This window comes from Echinococcus granulosus (genome assembly GCF_000524195.1).
Source record: "Echinococcus granulosus chromosome Unknown EG_S00093, whole genome shotgun sequence".
Taxonomy (NCBI): Eukaryota; Metazoa; Platyhelminthes; class Cestoda; order Cyclophyllidea; family Taeniidae; genus Echinococcus; species Echinococcus granulosus.
In genome coordinates, this window is record NW_020170473.1 from 164579 (window position 1) to 184878 (window position 20300).

Consider the following 20300-nt stretch of genomic DNA (forward strand, 5'->3'; position numbering starts at 1 on the left):
CTGAAAACTAATAGGCAAGTGCCTACGTTCGAAGCCAACTTGTCTCTGTGAGAAAGGTTAATAGATCATAGAATGTAATAGTGGTTATTTTAGCGATTAAAATATGGTAGAAAGCTTTCCATAGTTCTTTTATTTGTATTATAGAGCCTCTCGAATTTATTTTGCTTCCTTATAATAGCTGTATATTTGTTTTTCTAAATGTTTAATAAGTCTTTGGTTTTGTTTCTCAGGTCCATAAATGGCTTGGACTGTTCAACTTTAAATGGAAGCATGCTATGTAGCTTTGCTCATAAATTTTGCGATGGCAGTGTTTGTGCTGATGGTTTAACAAATCGTGCGAGGGATGCGATTGAAGCAGACATAACTCAAAATCGACGCGTCTGCCAAACATCTTTCAGTCTTCGTTCACGTCTACCAGGCACCGACTTCTCCCATGTCACTCCAGTGGCTGTTCACAATTCCCTTCTATTCACATGCGTCTTTGAAAATGGCTCTGTGACCACAATGCAATCCCACATGCTACTGATTGACTGTTTTATGGCTCGATCAAAGCTTGCGCTGGCCGTGTCTTCAAAACTCAGTAGCAGTGTCCGCAATCGCTATCTGCAGGATATACGAGGCGTAAGTTAGGGATTTTATTTCGAATCTATCTCTTAGGTTCAACTGGCTTGTACAACAGCGCCAGAGCTCCGTGGACCGCTGATCTTGGACTTATACTCATCAGCCGCTCTAGATGGTAGTACACTCAAACACCAGGAAGTTGGATGCAGTGCTCTCATGCAGTGAGTCTCACTTTCAACCGCGAGGTTTTGTTTATAGGCCTTCCGATTCGTTTGATGTGATCTGCACGACTTCAAAAACTATTAGCCAAGCCGATGGCCATGATGAAGCTGTATTATCAATGGCTTATCACCCAATGTTGCCACTTGTCCTTACTCTTTCTGCATCTGAATTCATTGTTTGGCGTTCCCCATTTTGTTCTCCTGGACCGCTCTCTGCACCGCTTTCTCCCCCCCTCCGACATTTCGGGAGGTATCGTCAAGACGGTACTTCACTGCGTTATGCTGCCTTTTTTCCGTGTTTTATTGCGCCCCTTCATGCGCCCAGTTCAGCTACAAACAATACACTACCTCTCAGTGTTATTGCTGTCGATTCCTCGACGGAAATCCAGCTATTTTCTGTGGATACAACCGGTACCGTTACTAAAATAGGAAATCTAACACCCACTATGGACGCTAGCCTTTCCTCATCTTCGTCAATGCTGTTAGTTATTTCTGCCCCATCATCGTCTTCCTCATTCCTTGTGATTAAAATTTTCTCAACTGTGGAACACAATACTGTAAGTTTTTATTATAAAAAGGTGCTAATTTAACGCACTTGTACGTAATTATCCCATTTCAGTCTTATATTGTCTTCATTTTCTTAAACATTTACACAGACCCGTTGGGATTCTGGATGATGTTTTATTTTTTGATTGATTTATTTCCTTCGTTTTCCTTTTTCTTTTGTAGGTTTTAAAAACGATGGTCCGGAATACTTTTTAAAATCACTTTATTTATTTTCATCCCACGATTTTAGTTTATAAAAGGAACTGTATATTTGTAGAATTTGGTTAATCAAAGGTAGCATTGATAGTTTAAACACGCATATCTACCCTTTTGTATTGCAATGTTTTGTGTCTCAGGGATCGTTGTGCCGAATCGAGACGTGGCGTGTTGACTTGGATTCTAAACAAGTCATCAATGGACATGCAACTACTACTGAGGCTTTACAGGCAAGGTATAGGTCCTCATCGCTGTCGCCCTCCAGCATCATTGCTGGCTCCTCAAAGGTGTGCACACCATCTGTGCATTTCATGAATAGAATGCTTTTGACTTCCTTCAAACTAGCCAAGTTTTTTGTTCAGGCCATCTATTCTCCTTGAGAAAGTTGAAAAATGCCTCAATTTTCCACGCTTATCGTTAATCTATTCTTTAGATAAGCGACCATGTGTTGCCGCTGGAACCAGGGGTTACTGTAACTTGCATCAAGCAAGGCCCATCTCCCATATCTTGGTGTAACGAAGTGCTTCGCCCTTCTTATCTCATAGCAACAACTTGTTCTGACGGCGGAATTCGTTTGTGGACTGCTGAAGCTATCAAAAGCAATTGCAAAAAGTCGCCCAGTAAATGGACAACTCTTCACATCAGTGTTTTGGTCTTAGGGACAATTGTTTTTTGTGTTTTGATTGTATTTCAGCCACAAATTTCCTAATCAAATGGGTGGAATGGCGACTTCCGTTTGCTGAGTTTAGTCACAGCAGGATTTTCATTCCTTCTGATCTTCTGGCCCAACGACGAAGCCTGGATGAACTGCATAAGAGCGCGAGAAATCGTGTTTGCCTTTCTTCACCGCGTCGGATTCCTATAGGTAGCCAACACAATGCACGCGCTTTTGTGGTAGCCTGTGCCACGAATTGGCGCATCGCGATTGGTTGTGCCATGGGTCAGACTGATCCCCTCATGATCGTCATCCTTGAATGCGAGTCCAGCGGTATGTTGCTGTATGGTCTGGATATGGCTACTAAGGTCTTTCGATATTGTGCTTAACTAGGCTGTGCTTAAGAAAACAAAGTAGCTTGCGCTAATAGGCAAATCTGATGTTAAGTTCCATTTAATGCATGCCTTGGGCAGCCATCCGCTGAAAGGGAGAACAAATGTCCAAATACTCCTTTTCTTATTGCAAAAGTGAACCTCTAAGGATTTCTATCCCACACAAGGCAACTTAGTTTTGGTAATGCAGTATTTTGCGATGGAAGTGCAGCGTATGACTGTTCCACTGAACTATCCACCGTTTTGCTCGACAACTTAGCACTCATTCAGTGAAATGTGGACATGAATCCAATTCCCGATTGCTATCAAGTGTAGAAATTTGTCTGATTGAGCCAGATTCGTTTTGCATTGCCGAAAGTTGGTGGGATATTTTAAAGTTACTTTAATAAATTTATGGGTCCACATTTTAGTCACGTATATGTAGCCGCCAGGTCTATCGAAAAATTCGTTTGCCTACTAGGAGGGGGGTGTTTTGATAGATTCTCGTAGTTTTATCCATTCGAAAATGCTAATGTTATAGCCGATTGTCCCTATTGTTAGGTGGGTTGGAATGGATGCTGGAAGACATTGTGATTCCTTCTGTGGAATTGTGCCCATGCCACATAACGTCATCTGAGGTAAGACTAGTTTTTGTTTATCCTTTGGTTATGGCCATACCTTATTCAAGAAAATTGGTGTTTCTTGCCAAGGCATTATTCGACCACCTCACTTACGCATAATGAGGCTTTTTGGAGGACTCGGTGATGCTACTTTTCTTTTCCCAACAACAGTTTGTTTTTTTAAAGCAGTGTGCTTTGCATTTGCTAGTCCCCTAAGTATCTATCGAAAGAATTTACCTTATCTTTCTTTTGCGTTCAATTCCTCCATTTTATAACCTTTTTAATCATATTTATGCCCCTTCGAACGGATTTTTTTCTAGATGCAGTCCATTCAGCTCGATTGGGTCAAAACTGAAGACGGGGGAAGCATGTTATTGTCATTCTTGTGTAATCAAACATTACTTATTTTCTCGGCGCAGTGCTTCGATGTTATTGCTGCTACTCGCGCTCCCCACCTTCACACCTCAAGTACTCTCCTTACTTCCCTCGGGGAGGTTTGTGTAATTTTCCTCTTAATGCGTTCATTCGAAATAAATTACAGGCGACATTTAGAACCCCGATTGCCTATGTAAGCGGTTGAATAGCTGCTGAAATCGTGTTTGCGACTGTGTGGTTAAAATTACTGTTTTTGCTGGTCATCTACTGGATTTGTGCCAACCACTCTGATTTTTGGGCTTAAATTGAGTTGACTGTTTCTTATTTGTATGTTGGGTTTAGCCCTATAGAATTACGCAAGTCATTATAATCTCACCTTCCTAATGATTTATATTCGTCCTTTTTAATTACCTCTAAAACTCTTTATGACCGCTTTTTTAGGTTGGGCTCCGATGGAACTGTCTTCGCCAAGTAGACCTCCTTGTCGACACTTCAAAATCCCCTATTTTTCCCCTTCTTTGGCTCCCAAATGGTCTTCTAATGTTTCATCACAGTTGCCATATCTACTTATTCAGCCAGTGGCCGTCTAACGATTCCGTAATTGAGGCAAATCAAATTCCCACCCAATCTCAACAAGTAAAAAATGGGAAATCCGTGGATCCTTCATTACTTAGTATAGCTCATTAATAATAATCCACATTTGCGTCGCTTTCGGTTTTCGTGGCCAGTCTCTTATTTTAGGTTCAAGCGATGCTGCCAAAATGGCTTTTGGAAGCATGAGTGCTACGCGTCTAAAGTCAGTTTACTCTAACCTTCACCTCACCACAATCCGTTCAAGGTCAGCTCTACAGTCTTTCCAAACTGGAAGGAAAAGCGAACATTTTAATCATACATTTTTCAACGGTCTTGGCCTTTTTGAAGCCGCCCAGGTAGATAAGTGGTTGATTTATTTCCTTTACTAGATCATTTATTCATAGCCCTCACTCCGGTTTAAGCCATCTATTAACTGGGCAAACAATTTTACGTGATTTTATCCACTGGCTTGAGATATGAATATGGTCTGACTTCTAAAACACTAACACAGACCTTTGCTACTCTTATTCATCCCATGTCTCCCGTAGCTCTCAAATCCAATTCTGCCACAATTCCACCCTCGACAGCTGCTAGAGTGGATGAACCTTGGACGATTTCGACTTGTCCAGGCTCTCTTGGTTCACCTCACCCGCTGTCTCTCCGCCGTCGATGTCGTCTGCGGGCTCGACGCCGCGCGTCCAAAGACCACTGTGAATAACTCTAGTCGACATCAGAGAACGCGGGTTAGGTTGTCTCGATAAAAATACCCAATTTGTCCTCCCACTGTATTCTGTACTTACACCGAACTTAATTTCTATTAACTGATCTGCAGTCAATTTCACTGGCTATCAGTGGTGGCATCATTGACGCCAGCCTGGAAACATCTTCGCTCACCACACCTTCCTCCTCTCCTGAATTGGAAATACCGCCTCTACCTCTCCACATTCTACTTGCTCTTGATTCACTCAGTTTTCAACACCTTGTGGCTAATTCCTCCAACACCACGTTCGGTCGGTTTACCTTGTCCCTGCAACGATGCCACCTTACTGACTTGCCTCTCCAAAAACCACCAATGTCTAGGTCATAACTTTGGTTTGTATTGATTTGTTCTTTTAGATAACTTTGCTCCACTGAGTGAAAATTCGGGTAGTCTCTTGAACGAAGATGTGAGTTTTCCCTGACCAATTTTATGTTGGTGTATTTAATATGGCAAACTCTTTGTTCTTTAGCTGGCAACGGAATTAAACGATGAAGAGACGAGTGTGCAAATTGATGGCGGTAGTGATACTGCCCAGAGAGGCAGTTGGCGTGTGTCTCTGGAGACACTGGGCTACCTCTCTAACGGTCTTCCATCCAACCCACTATGGGATCTAAACAATCACCAAACTCTGGCCTCTTTACTTAAATTTGACAATCAGGAAGCCCGAATTCTCTCAGATCTGTGAGCTGAAGATGCCTTTTCCAATAGCTATGGCCTCCTTTGCACATTTATTGGCAATCTGCTTCCTTTACAAAGGCTGTCGCGATATCGCCTACCTGGACTCTCTCGTTTGGATCAGATGTACCTTTTAGGAATTGCCGAGCTGATGGCGAATACGCGCACTGAAGTGACCGATCGTTTGTCGGGAATCGTAGCCACAGCTCCTCAAACACCACCAAATTTCAAAGAACACGATCAATCCAACTTTCCAGCGGCATCTGGTAAGCATCATTTCACCTTCGACTGTGTATGTGTTTGCGGGAAACATTGTTTCGCTTCTTTCACAGAACTCGAACTTGATGACTGTGGGCTGCGATTCGTTATGATTATGCAACTCTATTCCTACCTGTGTGGAACAATTCCTCTTGTGAAACGAAGTCAAATGATGGTGAGTTATGGTCTGTTTCTCCTCAAAACACTGTCATTCTTCGGGAATGTGGATTATATTGCCACACCAGCATATGTACACGTATGCATGTCAGACAAACCAGAAATTTGCACAAATCTTTCATTTTGCTACTTGTTAAAACAAGAACTAGAAATTTGTTTGGAACCGCTAGAGACATGGTGATGCCTATGCTAACTTTGGACGAGCTCAGCCGTCTTTTGATAGTACAAATCCCACTATCTGTAAAGCGACGCACATTGTTGCTTTACTTTGTACAGAAGTACCCTTCTCTGCGTAGTTCGAGGGAGTGTAATAATTGTTGTTCAGATAATTAGTTCTCGATAACGCAGGTAATCACAATTCGTTTTACGTCTAAATTTTTAAGGTTGTAGCGTTCAATGCATTACGTTTGTATTTCCTAATTCCCCAAAGAACATACCTATTCGTTCCTTTTAGCGTAAAACCAACACGCTTGTTTCAATAATTTCTTGTTTTATTTTTAGAAAGAGGGTTTGACCAGTCGTAGCTTTGTGTGGGCCTTTCATTCAGGGGCCGACGAAGTCCTCCTCAGTTTCCTCCCTTCCCAGAAGCAGCAGCACCATCAATCGGATCCGACGAGCAAAACTAGCGGTGGTCTAACTTGGGCCGAGTTCAGGCGTTATGGCTGTGGCTGGTGGATTCACAGTGACGTCATTTTAATGCAATGTGCTGAAAAGGTTTTTTAACTTTTCGCTTCCCTTATCTGTCTTTGAGCTCTTTTTTGGTTTGATTATTACGAAAAAACACTCCGGTGCAATTTTGCATTTTTTTTTGGTATCTATTAATTTCCTCTATTATCCCCTACTTGCTTTGTACTTATTTTACGTTACTCCTCCATGATGGAGAGCATGATCAGTCTTACAGTCTTTGTGATGTCTTTTCCCAGATGGCTCGCTCTGAGTTTCTGCGAACAAAGGATCCCATGGACTCGGCCATTTTCTATCTTGCAATGCACAAGCCCACAGTTATGGCTAGTCTCTTCAAGTACGCTTTTCCATTTTTCATAAATCAGTTCACGATTCCGAGTGCACAGCTTTCGGTTTTAGGCATTGCATTTTTTACCTAACTATTTCAAATTAAAATTAATTGTGGTGTTTCTGGGTTTTGCTACGGATTTTCAGGGAATGCCAAATAATTTTAAGACTCATTGTAACTTTTTATTTCCAATTTTATGTTCTGATTTTGGAAACAATTTTATGTAAGTGTGGGGAAGTTGAATTGGGATTTGATATTTGGAGGTCACTAGATGCCCAAATATTTCTAGGTCACTGGGAAATAGGCCGTTGGAGAATTTTTTTCGCTCAGACTTCACACTGGGCTCACCTGCTTGCAAACAGGCCAAACTGAACGCCTTCCGTCTCCTCAGTCAACATAAATATGTACAGGCAGCTGCTCTATTTTTAGTCGGTGGGTGGCTTGAAGACGCCATCAAAGTGTGTGTCGATTCTGTCAAAGATCTTCAGTTGGCCGTCGTTGTTTGCAGGTGAGGCTGATTTTCTGTGATATGAGGCAATTTGTTGGAAGTGTTAACGGCGATACAACCTCTAAAAAGATTGCATGCTGATTTTTAATTGATACTCATTTATTTCTTGTGCCTTTTGTTCACAGTGCTCAAAAGTCCATGGACAATCTCGACTTTTCAAACCATATTTGATTCCTGCCATGATTTTTATTTTCCCGGAATGGTATTTCGTCGCGGTAGTTCGGGGTTCTTTTGCTTGATTGTAATTATAAAGCCTCTAACAACCTCAGAGTCACTAGAAGCAAACATCTTTTTACCCTATTTTAAGTTCTGAGCGTCTACGTTGAACTCAAATCATGATTAAAATCTGCCAAATACTTAAGTCGTTTATATCTTGCCATTTTTAGCACCTTATTAGCTAAACTGTCTTCCCTATTTCATTCTGGTTTGCATGATGTTTGTAAACACAATAAACTAAATCGTTCGCCTACCCCAAAGCATTCATGTGCTGCACTTATTTTTGCCCATAGGTTGTATTCGCTGAGTCGCACTGAGTTCAATGAATCTAGCATTTCTCCTTATCATAAACTCCTTCGTACTCACGTCATCAGCCACGAGGATCCCTACCTTCGTAGCATCGCCTACTGGGTTCTGGTTAGCTTTGGTTCTTGAGCCATTTTCTGATCAATAGGAAACACTAACTTTGCAATTCCTGATGTTGATATTCATTCTAGATGGAACCGTTAAATGCCTTGACCACACTGCTTCAGAAGCCCTCTGCCCAGATTATGGATACCCCGTTGCCGTCTCAGTGCCCCACAATGTTTCCCAGTGGATTTGATTTCGAGGTGTGTCCCTCGGTTTTTAAGCTCTACACCTACATTCGCTCGCACCCATTAGTGGCTCGCCATCTACGACTGACAGACGAAGGCGATAGAATTCAGAGTCAGTTAAGGCTTTTGGATAGGCGCTTGTATTTTCGTACCGCCTATCACTATAACACCATCGGCTGCCCCACCCTCACACTGGAGGTTCTTAGTCGACTTCCTCATCTGTCCCCTTCTGATGCTGTTAGTAACAATTTGAGAAAATCTGATTTATCTGTTTCTGAGTGAGTAGCGAAATTTTACCCTCTAATAAAGCTTACCTCTTTTCTTCTCTCTATTCATTCGAGCTTGCCCACCTTCGTCTTTTAGGTCACAAAATTTGAATGAAGAGGTACAATTATCTTTTTTCAAACCGAACGAAGATGTCAGGGCCCTTGTTGGTGAAGGGGATTTCGAAGTAGTCTGGAGTGACGAAGAAGAAGAGGCGAAACGCAGTGATTTTACTGAGGTCACTGACTCACTATCCCAGCCATCTTCCGCCATCGAATCCAATATACTTCAGCACGGTGATACTTCCGGGAATTTAGGTACCTTTTGACACTTTTTTTCCGGCAGACCTCGTTGCATCCTAATTAATTATATGCTAACAGGGTCTTAGAACGGTTTTTCAAGGCTATTTGTTCAAATGGCGATTATTCCGGAATGTCGGTGGTGTTTAGTGACTGTTGAAATACCACGTACATTTATGTAATTGCTTGAAATGTTTTGGAATTTTCGTCGATGTGCAAGATTTTGAAAGGGATTATAATTACTTACTCACTAAAGTTACTCGTACAGCCTGTCCTGGAGGTTTCCATAAAACTGTGATCGCACTTTGTGAGTGGTGGTGGAAGAACCATTTTGCGCAAGCATGATCGCTCGATCTCCTGAGTTTTTTTTGTCGATTGACACCTATGTCAAAGACTAACTGAGCAGTTTTTCTAAAATTCTAACAAATACGTAATCCTCTGCTTACCTTCTAGATAATGCCGCCTCCCATGAACCCTCGATTCATTTACAAATGGAATATTGGGCTTGCCTTAGAATATTTACTGAAGAACTTTGTGGAATGTTCTCGACTGCCTCGGTAAGTGAATAGCATTCGTAGTTTCTGTCTTTTAATGCTCTAATGTATCGGATTGTTAGGCTGAAGGTGGTCGTCTGAAGAAACATATTTTTACCTGGATCGAAAATGGGATTGCTATTCTACAGAAGATTAGTTTTCCTTATAAAGGTGTGTTGAAACTCCATTGTCACTCCAATTCTTCCATTTTCGTGGTTGTTTAATTTTTGTACACCTATTGCTACTTTAACAGCTATTTTAAATTATTGTTGTAATGTATTTTTAGAATCGTATCTCGATGGAGTTCAGTATTCCTTCCATGTTCCATTTGATCGTGATAATAAAGAACAATCGTTGTTCATTCCGATTGATTACCATGGGTCTAGACATTTGGATGGGTTTGTTTTATCCTCAATTATTGAAAAAGAGCAGTCGATGACGTCACATTTACCTGCTCAGACGGATCAACAGGAAATGTGCGATAATCGTTTTTACTTTTGTCTACTGGTAGGCGGTTCCTCTCTTTCTCAACCGTGACAACATTGTATGTGTCTAGTCATGCTTCTGACTCAATTAGTTCTTGTGTTAGTGGGCGAGTGGAAAAGTTCACCACTTAATGAATTTCACTAGTTATCTTTAATCCTTAAAATGATTAGTGTTAATGTAGCAGCTAGCTGTGTGCATATCTTTTTCGTTTTTGCAGTCAAATCTTGAATTTGTGCAAAGTCTCATTACCTTCTGCAGTCTTCATGGCGAGAGTGGAGTCGACCTACGGGTCGTTCGCATGGAGTTGACTTATTTACTGATGGACGTCTTTAGCAGCGTTTTCGAGCGCTCCGATTTTTCATCGCAAAGTCGTTTCCTCAGATCGCTTCCTCTTCTGAAATGTGTTCGCCCAACAGCTTTCCCCGGTTTCATGAGTCTTATATCCCGACCTCTAGATCTCATCAAGGTACATACTGCATCGATCCCGAGCGTCCATAGTTGGGAATACATAACTGCAGTCTTATCAGGGAAGCATTGGTTTCTTTGTTCATTGTCCACTATACAGGAGATAATTAGGAGAAACTTTGTTCGAGTCTATACACTTTTGTCCTGTTTTTGGACTGTAACACTTTTTGCCATCTAATTTTGGCGTTTGTTTTTAAGACGTTGATCAATGATATAAATGCAAGTCTGGTCCATTTGGCACCACCGTACTTACGATTCATCCGCACCCTCCCATCCTGCAGTACAAAGGAGCTACACAGTGTCGTCATGGCGGATGGTAGTAGCGTGGTTCGTCGTGTGGGCTTGCTAAGGAATCTATGCATGACTCTCTCTGCCTACGTTTTTCAGTGTCTTTCCACTGGAACCTGGCGGGCGTCCCATCAGGGAAACGCAGGACTCGCCATTGCTGTCACTCAGTCGGCTTTTAAATCTTGTATTACTATCTTGTCTCCAGATTCTGCTATCATTCGTATTTTTCGTTTACATTACATTCAAAAGGTCCATATTACAAAGAGGAAATCGGTGTATATCTTATTTAAATTTGCAGCTCATGTTTGGCGTAAAAAATTAGTAAATTTCGACTTTAGGAAAACCGTGCTGCCATCTGTTAAAGTAATCCATGTTTTTTCCCTTTTTAAGCTGGGCGATTCTCTGAATGTCAGAAACCACTGTTTCCGAACTCGGAACCATCCGATTGGCCAGGTGAATCACAATTTCATTTGTTTTTAGGGTTCGGTCTCAATACATTTACCACTTGATTTCGCCAACATTTTTTACCGATTTCATTGTGCATTTATCAGATTACTGAGTGAAGCTTTCTGATGTTCGGAATTGGGGCTACTTTTAAATGCTTCCCAGACCACAAATTACTCCTTTCTGATCTCTGATTCACTTGCCTGCTTTCTTTTCTCAGGCCTTCCAGGTCTCTTTGTGTCAGCTGGGTGCGCCCAACCCACAAGTTCACAACACTCCCTGTTGGGTGTTTTGGCAGAGGCCATGGTCGCTGTTTACATGGGACTCTGTGTCTGCGCTCTCTATGCCCGTGACAGCTGCGCTCTCTACCGTCTGGCCTGGAACGCACGCCTCGCCGAATCACTTACTTGGTCGCGCGTGTTCGGTGGTGTCTGTCGCCTCAAACCCCTCCGTCCACCGGCACCGCCCACCCGACCCTCGAGTACTTTCTCGTCGCCTGCGCCTCAACCTAAGAAGAGGGGGTATGTTGCCCTTACCAAATATGAGTCTGACATCCCGTCTCCTTCGGAAGTGGAAAGCAAGCACAGCACTTAATCGTGTGTTGATTGTTCGGACACTCCAACACCTTGCCATTGCCTAACTTCGTAGTGTACATGTGTCAGCTATCCATGATGCTTTCTTCATGAAAACGGGTTGATTATTAATACATATACAGATTGAAGATCCTATGCGTTCATTCAGTTTCAGAAGAGGTCGACTGAGACAGTATTTACGAATTATAGTCCGGTAAGCCCATCCTTGCCTCTGACCCAACTTGAACATACCCGGGAATCTAACATGTGCTTGCTTCCCCTCTCCCTTACTATGTACTCTGGTTGGTTTTGAAAATTGCGAAAAAGGCTCACATGCACACGGTTATCTCGTTAACTCATCCAAGTCTCACTTCCGCTGCCGCTAATGGCTCTCTTATAGGTCGTTTGCATCATCAATGCAATCTCCAAATTCAGCGACACAAATGGGTTCCTTCCATTTTCAAGTCGATCAGATTGCTCCAGTAGTGACAAAGATTTATCTAGCACAGCCTTGTAAGTCTTGCATTTTGCTTCCTCCTATGAGCGTTATTGGCAATTCTATCGTGCTCCTACTACTACTCATTCCTACAACTAGATTAATTATATTGTTTGAACAGCCTTGTCCCTGTTGTTGACATATTGGAAACCCTTTATTATTTATGAAAGTGGTAGGGGGCGATCCATCATGATTTTCGATTACCCCTTTTTCTTCAGCAACGCATGCAGATGAATGGTTTCTTCCGCCGCAATGCTCCATGATGACTTGCTTTCTCAATAAGGTACGTCTCTTTCCAACTATTCGAATTTTCGGAGAGTTAATCAACTGGTGATTTTTAGCGCATTTTGCTTATTGAATTGTAGATTCTTCTATGTATTATCATATCTTATTAAAATTTCTTAGTTTCAGTGGAATACTTCTACACCTCCATTGGGCTCTCACACTTATAATATATGTCGAAGGAAACGCTTAAAACTATGGACCGTGTTATTGGTCACCCCAATAACGATCCTGCACAAGTGGAAGGGACGTTGAAAAGAAAAACAAACCCTAAGGTGTAGGACCCGCGTTCATTTTTCTAAGTAGTTCCATGCTGCATTTGGGCGCATAGGGATGCTTTCTTCACTTAGTATGGTGTTTAGCCCTTCCGTTCTCGGCAGAAGTGGGAAGTTGTCATGGTACCGACCGTGCACTAGGTTTTGGAATTATGCAGTTTTATGGGTGGTTGTATTCATTATTCACACAAGGATCCATTTATTGTGAAATCTTACGACAAGTTGTATTTATACGTCTGTCAACTTTCGATGCGCCAACCAAATGTTTATGGGAATGTTTGTCGAGGTTACGGGCTGAAAACGAAACTACCACAGTTGGGACCGGTGCCAACAGGCGATTTTCGACACCCATCTTCAAAACGTCCATATCATCCAAATATTTTACCACTGAGCGGTTGAACGTACCATTACCGTACTATGCTTGGAACCTTCTTTAGGCATTTTCAGATTTTATCCCGTCGTGCCTAGGAACCCTCACTCCGACCCCACTGGTCCAGGCACTCAGCTTGATTAACGGCCTTTAAACTTCTCCATGACAGGTGTTCTAGTTATTGGTATTACGCCTTGTACTCTTTGTTCGTACGAAATCAGAACTCCCCACTTGACTTGAATGTCTCCGTTCTCATCCGTTTTTTGGTAACTAGGGCGATTTTGATATTCTTCGAAAGACAGCTACCATTGAATGACAGGAACTATTCGATCACAGGCTCTTTTGTTATTCCTAAAACTGGCACAATGTGATAATAATCTATGGTAGAAATGCGGTTTATGTGGTACCTATTCATTTTCATACTACCCAGTAATTACTTTCCTTTGTTTACTGCCTTTCTTTGGCAGCAATTCGGCTAGGAATCACTTTACTCCTTTACTTATTCATTTCTTTTTCCCTCTACATGATAGCCCCGGCTCTCAGAAAAGACGTTCTCAGAGGCTACCTTCGTGTACGATAGCGAAGACTCATCACCGCCCTCCGACTACGACGACTATGAGACCGCGACAAAGTATTTTCGAAATAAGCAACGTTGGACTCGTCTGCGTACTTCAGGCGATAGCGCTGTTCCGCTTTCATCCGATTCTTCCACCGATAGTGAATCAACTGACATCTCTGAGGTTTGATCTGCTACCCGATTGGCATTGGTCTTTGAAAATGACTTTAATTTCATTCTAATACAACTTCACTGTGTGTCTAGGATCCTGGGCATGTAATTCTACTTCCTGGTTGTGATCTCAAGGTTGTCCACTTAAATCCGGATTTCGGTATTGCCGGTTTCGGCAACATTCCTGACGCCTTCTCGCTTACAGCAATTGGAAGCCACAAGGACAATTCTGATGTTTCTAGTGAAGTCGATGATTTCGAACGCATTGCACCGGTAGATAAACAGTGGTCCGATGGCTACAGTTACGCTTGGCGTTTGATGCGACTGGCTTTCGTTCAGCTTATGACACAGCAGCTGACCGGGTTGATCAAGCTTCTCAATCTTGACAATGACTGTAAGTGTTTCGTCTTATTATCCTTTCCTTTGAGCAGCAAACTTTAGTAATTAACCACGTAAATTACCTGCATACTTTTTACAGTTTTGACTACTTATGCACCGTCATTGCTCCAATCAAAGGGTCTGTTAGACAGGTGGATTATCGGCTACACCGAAGATCTGACATTTGACTGTGATAAGGATAATGAGTTGGACCTTGGAATACCGATCAATCACCCTCCAGAGAAGGGGGTCTACAATGGTGATTTTGGCGCTCCACCGGGCGCTACGCTGGATGACTCTTCTGAGTCTGCACTTCCACCTTCCACACGGAGAGCAATGGCCGAAATGGCGCATCTTTTGAATCCTTCTATTTCACCATTTCAGTAATTTATTTGTTTTCCATTGTTTGAATTGCTCCTACAAAATTTTTCCTGCTTCTATTGTTCTGTTCATTTCATTTTGCAGAACTCGTAATCCTTTTTCGTTACCAGTGAAACGCCTCTGGTTCTGCCTTATGAGTAAACCCGGCTTAAGTGAAACATTCATGCGTTGGATTTACCACCCGCGGCACTCTGTTCGCCCTTCTGTCAAGCCTATAAAACTGCAAGTTTCCCGCAGGTCTTCTTCCAATGCAAATGTCCCCGCACCTCTTTCACCTTCTGCCAGGAAAAGTGATCCTGCTTCAAAGTTGTCTACGAATTCCAAGGTCAGTGCCTTAGCTCAATGCTATCCCCAAATTTGATTTTGTCTCCGGACGGGATGATATCCTTTCTTTTATCAGATTCCGTCAACCCCATTTGCAAGGTATGTCAGCTTCTTTGCTGCTACAAATGTATTTCGTAGACTGGCCACTAATTTTCCTTCATAGCTTATTTAAAGTAAGTAATAAAAAAAGTTGAATCATTTTGATATTTTACCGGCTTCCAGTTATTCCCATTAATGGTTCTTGAATGGTTTCAAATTGTGCGCAATCTGCTCTTTCGACAGTGCGGTCTCCTGTCCATTACCACCACATATGTACCTTGAGCTTTTTCCTGCTGCCTTTACAATGCAGGTTCACAGAAAGCATCCAGTGTACGAGGAATCTCACACCTTTTATCGAACACTTTCATCATTTTATCATTGTGCTGAAATTCATAAGGCTCTTTTTACTGTAGGAGACAGAGCCACATATTGGAGAAGCAGGTGGCATAGAGAGATCGACTTCAACACCAGCACAACACGAATTTTCTATAAACCTGATCCATCGTGAAATGGAGCCTCTCTTGTGCATGTGCGTGGACAGAGTAAGTTCTCCATTTTCTCCTGGTTAACTATGGTAGGCACTTCGACTATAACGCAATCCATAAGATCTGATGGTTTTGGTTTATTTAATTTTCCCTTCACTATTTGGTTGCCACTCTAAGGTTGGCTATCAGTACGTGGCTCTGGCAACTCCCAAACAGCTGATCGAAATATCAATATCAAACCTCCTTTCATCAGCTGATTGGCTCTTTGATGATTTTGAGTATGACCTTGAATCAATGCGAAAGTAAGTTTTCCATTTAAGCAAAAGTTTCATTGCGCTTTATTCTCATTGTGCAGCGCTGATGCGAATTGTCTTTTCAGTCCACATTTGAAATCCCACTGCCGGGCTTCTGCAAGTGACTTCATTATCTGCGAAAAAACACCGCTCGACCTAGCCGATCAGACTCACGAACCGTATGAGGCCGGATCTCAGGATCTTCGAGGTCTGAACTCACAGTTAGTAAGTCTACCTTTGCTCGCTCACCTTACAAACGCTCATCTCCATTTAAACTCCAATGTATCTGACAGTTTCGAGGTCTAATCAACACTCCGGCAGCTAACTTATCGGAGCACATTCTGGAATTCAGTCGAAGGGTAGCACCAACGGTATTTCCAAAATTAGTATCTCTATCTCTGTCGTGAATTGCACGAAACTTGGCGTCGTGATGACTGATCGAACTCAGCACCTGCTTGAAGAAGTTTTCTTTACTTCACAGGTACTCAGGCGTTCCGTTAGTGGAGTTCAGAAACTCTCCGCACATCCTTTGGTGCCCTTTTGTGAGTCGAGCGTGCCATTTGGAGCTTTTCACGTAAACCGAATTTGCTGAAATCTAGATTTTTTTCCACATGCAGACCTATGTGGGACTGCCTCGGGCTCTGTGCATGTTTTGCAGTGGAACTCGGAAGAACCCGTGGTCCCCATGCTGACAAACACGTTCGCATTCACACCTCAGGGTCTTAACATTCCTATCTCAACCGGAGTTAGAGGAAATCCTGTCTCCGTGCTGCACATAGATACGTCTGGCAAAAGGGTATCAATATATTCGGTATTTTCCTGGTTTATATCCCGCTGTTCTTAATCTCCAACCTATCCTACCATCAGTTTGGCTGTGGTGACACTACTGGAAACTTCGGTCTTTGGAATCTTGATTTCAACGGATCCAATAGTCATCCTTACTTTGTGAGTTTTTTGATCCTTTCCTGCATTTGTTTGAACCTTGTGGATGAGTAAAATTACCTATTATTCCCTCGTTAGAACTGTCGTTCCCACGGCAAGGGCGTACTTGATTTTGCCTTTCTCGAAGGTAGCTCCATGACATTTGCAACCGTCGGTGTCGGTGGTGCTCCTCCCTTCACTACAGGGAGTGCTACTGGTTCCGGACCCACGGTCACCTCGACAGCCACCCGGACGGGGCAGCGCATTTTGACGCAATCGGAACTAGAGGCGGCTAATTTGATTATTTGGGACGCACTTTTACCTTCCAGTCGTGCAGCCGTTATGGGTGAGATAGTTTTTGTTTGCCGCTGCCGGTATAGCCAATGACAGCGATCGTTGACTTGTTTCCTCTTCATCACAATTGGCTGTGCCACCATTGGTGAAATTTGACTCTTTGATGTCGTGGTCCATGGGCACAAGCGATTCATACTTGCGGTATGCTTGGTCAGCAAAAATGGGGGTTTTACTCGGGTTGTTGTAAATTTTAGCTTTTGCTGAATCGCCTTTGGATACAGCGTGCACCTGTGTGGCGGGTATTCCCTCGGGCTCGAATGAGCGTCAGTTAGCTGTCGGAACAAAGCGTGGCGAAGTCGCCATTTTGGATTTGCGACGTCGTCCTGCGGCGACCCTCTTCAATCCCTCAGCTCACGAGGGATCCGCCTTGCGCTCCATCTCCTGTGATAGCGCCACGAACACTCTCGTCACGGCTGGTGCCGATGGTCTTGTCAAAGTAGTATTGACTATCATTTGACACGCCTAATTTCATCTCACACACACTACGATGCGCCTTGATTCCTCTCAAGGTTTGGCGTCTCTCTGATCCACGGCGTCTGCTAGCTACATTCCGCTCCGATGGTTTTGGTAGCCACGGCAGCCGAGCGGCCGCCACAGCGTCAATAGCAGCAGCAGCCCTCTTTCGTGGTAATCAATCGGCCGCTGTTGCGGCCGCCAGTCGCCCGGGCATTTCGGAGGTGGTGTCGCTACCCTTAACCTCCATTGCCTCCGTTGCCAGTGAAACCGAAAGCCTCCAACTCCTTACTACCCGCTTCCTCGCCTGCGGTGTCGACGGTTGCCTGCAACTCTGCTCCGTGACTCCCCGACCCGAGCCTATTTGGCTAAGCAAATAATGCTCCCCGCGTCTTGTTTCACCTTGTCTCATCCCCTTCCTTCTGTGATACGAGAGTTGGAAGTATAGTTGTCTTTTACCTGTGGTGTTGTAACTGGTTATGTTGTAGTGAAATTAATTCATACATCCATGTTCCTTCACAACATTTATCGCAGATTCATAGAAGCATAGCCACGAAGAAATTCAACGAGTTTCTTTTGGCAACACCACCTTTATTAAAATAAAGCCCATAAAAAAGGATGTCGACGATTACTGTTCACGAGTAATCAGCATGAAGACCCCCAGCGATCCAATCACAGCGTACTAGGAGGAGTAAATGGGTAAAAGACACTACCTTCAGTTTTGGGTAGTCGTTCATTATTATTGTTACCATACCGATGTAGGGGAGAAATCTAGAAAAGGTGGGTGTTGTGAGTGTTAAACGAGGACGGCTCATTTAGGAAATAAGCAAGTCCTAAGGCAAGACGACGAGTTTATCTGTTGGTTTGATTGCTAGTATTATGCACAAGATTATTAGGAAAGGCCAAAAAGACTCGCTAAATGTGTTGTGGTTTCATCGTTGTATCGAGTACTAGTGTGTAGCTAACAATGAATAGTCGGATGTGCATCATTCAGAGTCATGCCAAAACCACGTAAAAAATTAGCCTACCCTTTTGCTTTGCCCATAACATGCTTCTCTTCAAGCCAGTCTTGGCCCTGAGGATACAAAGCTCGATCATCTACGGCATTATTGTCACCCTTAGTCAGAAACTTCACGGTCCCATTATTTCTAATGATGGAAATAAGAACGAGTAAAAGGCATTCAGACAAAACATACGACTGATGAATACGCAGGACCCGATGTACAATTGGAATTTCACGATCATCAATCTTGAAGACAGTAATGTCCCCAACGTTCAAAGGCTCTGACTTAAAATTTGTCAAAAAGAGAAGATCGCCTCGATAAAAAGCCGGTTCCATGCTTCCGCTGAAAAATAAAATGCCCAGTACAGGCCGCCTACCTCAGAACCACAACAATAGGGCTTGGGCTATTTGTAATAACGATAAGTGACTTCCATATCATTAGCGCAGAAGAAAGAACCATAGCGAATGTCAGTATTTGGTAAAATAGCTTAAAAAATATATGAAAAAAAAAGCGCTACTTGTCGACCATTCATTCTCTTCAGCTCCCCCACAACGTCGCAGCCGAAAACGGTAGACCCCATTCCAACAGCGCCGCAACCAGCTAGATCGGCGGCTTCAGACCTATAAATAAGTCAACTACCAATGGTGAGTTGGTACGTATTCTGGAAAACTGCCAAGTTCTAAAAAGGTGGTTCGCTTTTTCTATTTTAATAAAGACAAGGACAATCAAAGGGTCCCTTTCTATAATATTTACGATTAGTCAGGCAGCAAAAAAAAACCGTTTCTTTGGAACTGACTTGATTGAAATATTTTTCGTGCCCGAAAATTCATATTAAAAAAAATGTTATTTTCACCTCTGTAATACGACGGTTGTTCATTCTTTGGCATAGGTAAGAGCTGACTTTTGACTTGGCCTTTGTACGAAGGGGAATGGGCTGGCCTTCGGGCGGTGCCAGTAGCCCAAACACCTTCGCTGTGCCAAATACATATATTCTGCCCTAGTATCTTGTCTTCTTTCGTCTTCAGAGAAGTCTTGGGACGCTACATTGGTGATAGCGGGAAGCGAACCTGATCTCAAAAGTTATGTATCCTGTTTTTCACTTCTGCGTGATAAACCTCAGAGGAGCGGAAGAAGTACGTGCTACGGATGGGAGAATGGTGATGACCCCTCATAGAAGGACTTAAGTTGACGTATACTTTTGGCATCTATCCCAGTCCCGTGTCCTGCAGGAAAGCTATTATCAACTGAGGTGACACTAGCCGTGAACCGTCTGGAAGTTTCGTTACAGACTTCACCTACCCTCCAAAGTGAGAACAACGTGGCAAAGAAGAACAGACGCGAAAACCTTCTCCCCATGGATCTGCCAGTGTTCCTACATCTACCTATGGACAGGCATAATGGTCAGCACAGTCGCCTGTCGCCGAACCCATTTCCTAAACCGGACGAAACTCCAGTACCAGTTAAGCTACTAAGGGGGATCAGTGACGTTGAGGTCAAGTAGCTCCTCAGTTGGACGCTAAACTGGCGACTGGCACGGTCGGACCGCGGGTGTTTCTTTACAGCACCGACAACTTTGTAATGGCTGGTGCGGGAGGTTGACCTCCGGGAGTGCCGGGGACGACGCTCAGAAGAGGGGGGAAGCTATGTAATACGATGGTGGTTTATCCCCCAGTATTGGTGAGGCTCCACTTTTGTACTTTTGAATTCGGCCCCTTGTACCTCGCTGGGTGGACTGGCCCAGGCACCTTCTCTGTGTTGAATGTATATTCTGCCCGAGTATTGTGTCTTCTTCCGTCTTCAGGGAAGTCTCGGGGAGCTACATAAATC

General features: G+C 43.2%; 2 protein-coding genes across 2 annotated transcripts in view; one reads left to right on the forward strand and one right to left on the reverse strand. All coding sequences in view use genetic code 11, as the record gives it.

Annotated features, from left to right (window-relative positions):
• EGR_08011 (DmX-like protein 2) overlaps positions 1-17849 on the forward strand; it is a gene marked incomplete at both ends in the record, with an annotated part of 22142 nt that extends 4293 nt beyond the window's left edge. Inside the window, 40 exons of the mRNA XM_024497260.1 lie at positions 231-621; positions 658-782; positions 1108-1339; positions 1685-1831; positions 1978-2164; positions 2239-2532; positions 3132-3208; positions 4687-4881; positions 4971-5148; positions 5255-5304; positions 5368-5579; positions 5655-5839; positions 5906-6006; positions 6510-6722; positions 6932-7029; positions 7310-7528; positions 8038-8161; positions 8242-8618; positions 8704-8921; positions 9357-9460; positions 9520-9607; positions 9723-9943; positions 10140-10388; positions 10586-10859; positions 11340-11640; positions 12092-12204; positions 12406-12470; positions 13645-13854; positions 13935-14235; positions 14320-14602; positions 14685-14925; positions 15377-15505; positions 15626-15750; positions 15804-15966; positions 16223-16283; positions 16359-16552; positions 16609-16686; positions 16762-17008; positions 17238-17452; positions 17526-17849. Of these exons, the coding sequence (XP_024348323.1) occupies positions 231-621; positions 658-782; positions 1108-1339; positions 1685-1831; positions 1978-2164; positions 2239-2532; positions 3132-3208; positions 4687-4881; positions 4971-5148; positions 5255-5304; positions 5368-5579; positions 5655-5839; positions 5906-6006; positions 6510-6722; positions 6932-7029; positions 7310-7528; positions 8038-8161; positions 8242-8618; positions 8704-8921; positions 9357-9460; positions 9520-9607; positions 9723-9943; positions 10140-10388; positions 10586-10859; positions 11340-11640; positions 12092-12204; positions 12406-12470; positions 13645-13854; positions 13935-14235; positions 14320-14602; positions 14685-14925; positions 15377-15505; positions 15626-15750; positions 15804-15966; positions 16223-16283; positions 16359-16552; positions 16609-16686; positions 16762-17008; positions 17238-17452; positions 17526-17849 (7609 nt within the window). The remainder of the gene's footprint in view (positions 1-230; positions 622-657; positions 783-1107; positions 1340-1684; positions 1832-1977; positions 2165-2238; positions 2533-3131; positions 3209-4686; positions 4882-4970; positions 5149-5254; positions 5305-5367; positions 5580-5654; positions 5840-5905; positions 6007-6509; positions 6723-6931; positions 7030-7309; positions 7529-8037; positions 8162-8241; positions 8619-8703; positions 8922-9356; positions 9461-9519; positions 9608-9722; positions 9944-10139; positions 10389-10585; positions 10860-11339; positions 11641-12091; positions 12205-12405; positions 12471-13644; positions 13855-13934; positions 14236-14319; positions 14603-14684; positions 14926-15376; positions 15506-15625; positions 15751-15803; positions 15967-16222; positions 16284-16358; positions 16553-16608; positions 16687-16761; positions 17009-17237; positions 17453-17525) is intronic.
• A 248-nt stretch (positions 17850-18097) lies between these two features.
• Positions 18098-19053, reverse strand: EGR_08012 (Signal peptidase complex catalytic subunit SEC11C; the record flags this gene model as incomplete). Its single annotated transcript, XM_024497261.1, has 6 exons — positions 18098-18151; positions 18183-18240; positions 18498-18617; positions 18666-18815; positions 18850-18959; positions 18991-19053. 6 exons carry the CDS (start codon positions 19051-19053, stop codon positions 18098-18100), a joined length of 555 nt encoding a protein of 184 aa, XP_024348324.1.
• Between the last annotated feature and the right edge of the window lie 1247 nt (positions 19054-20300).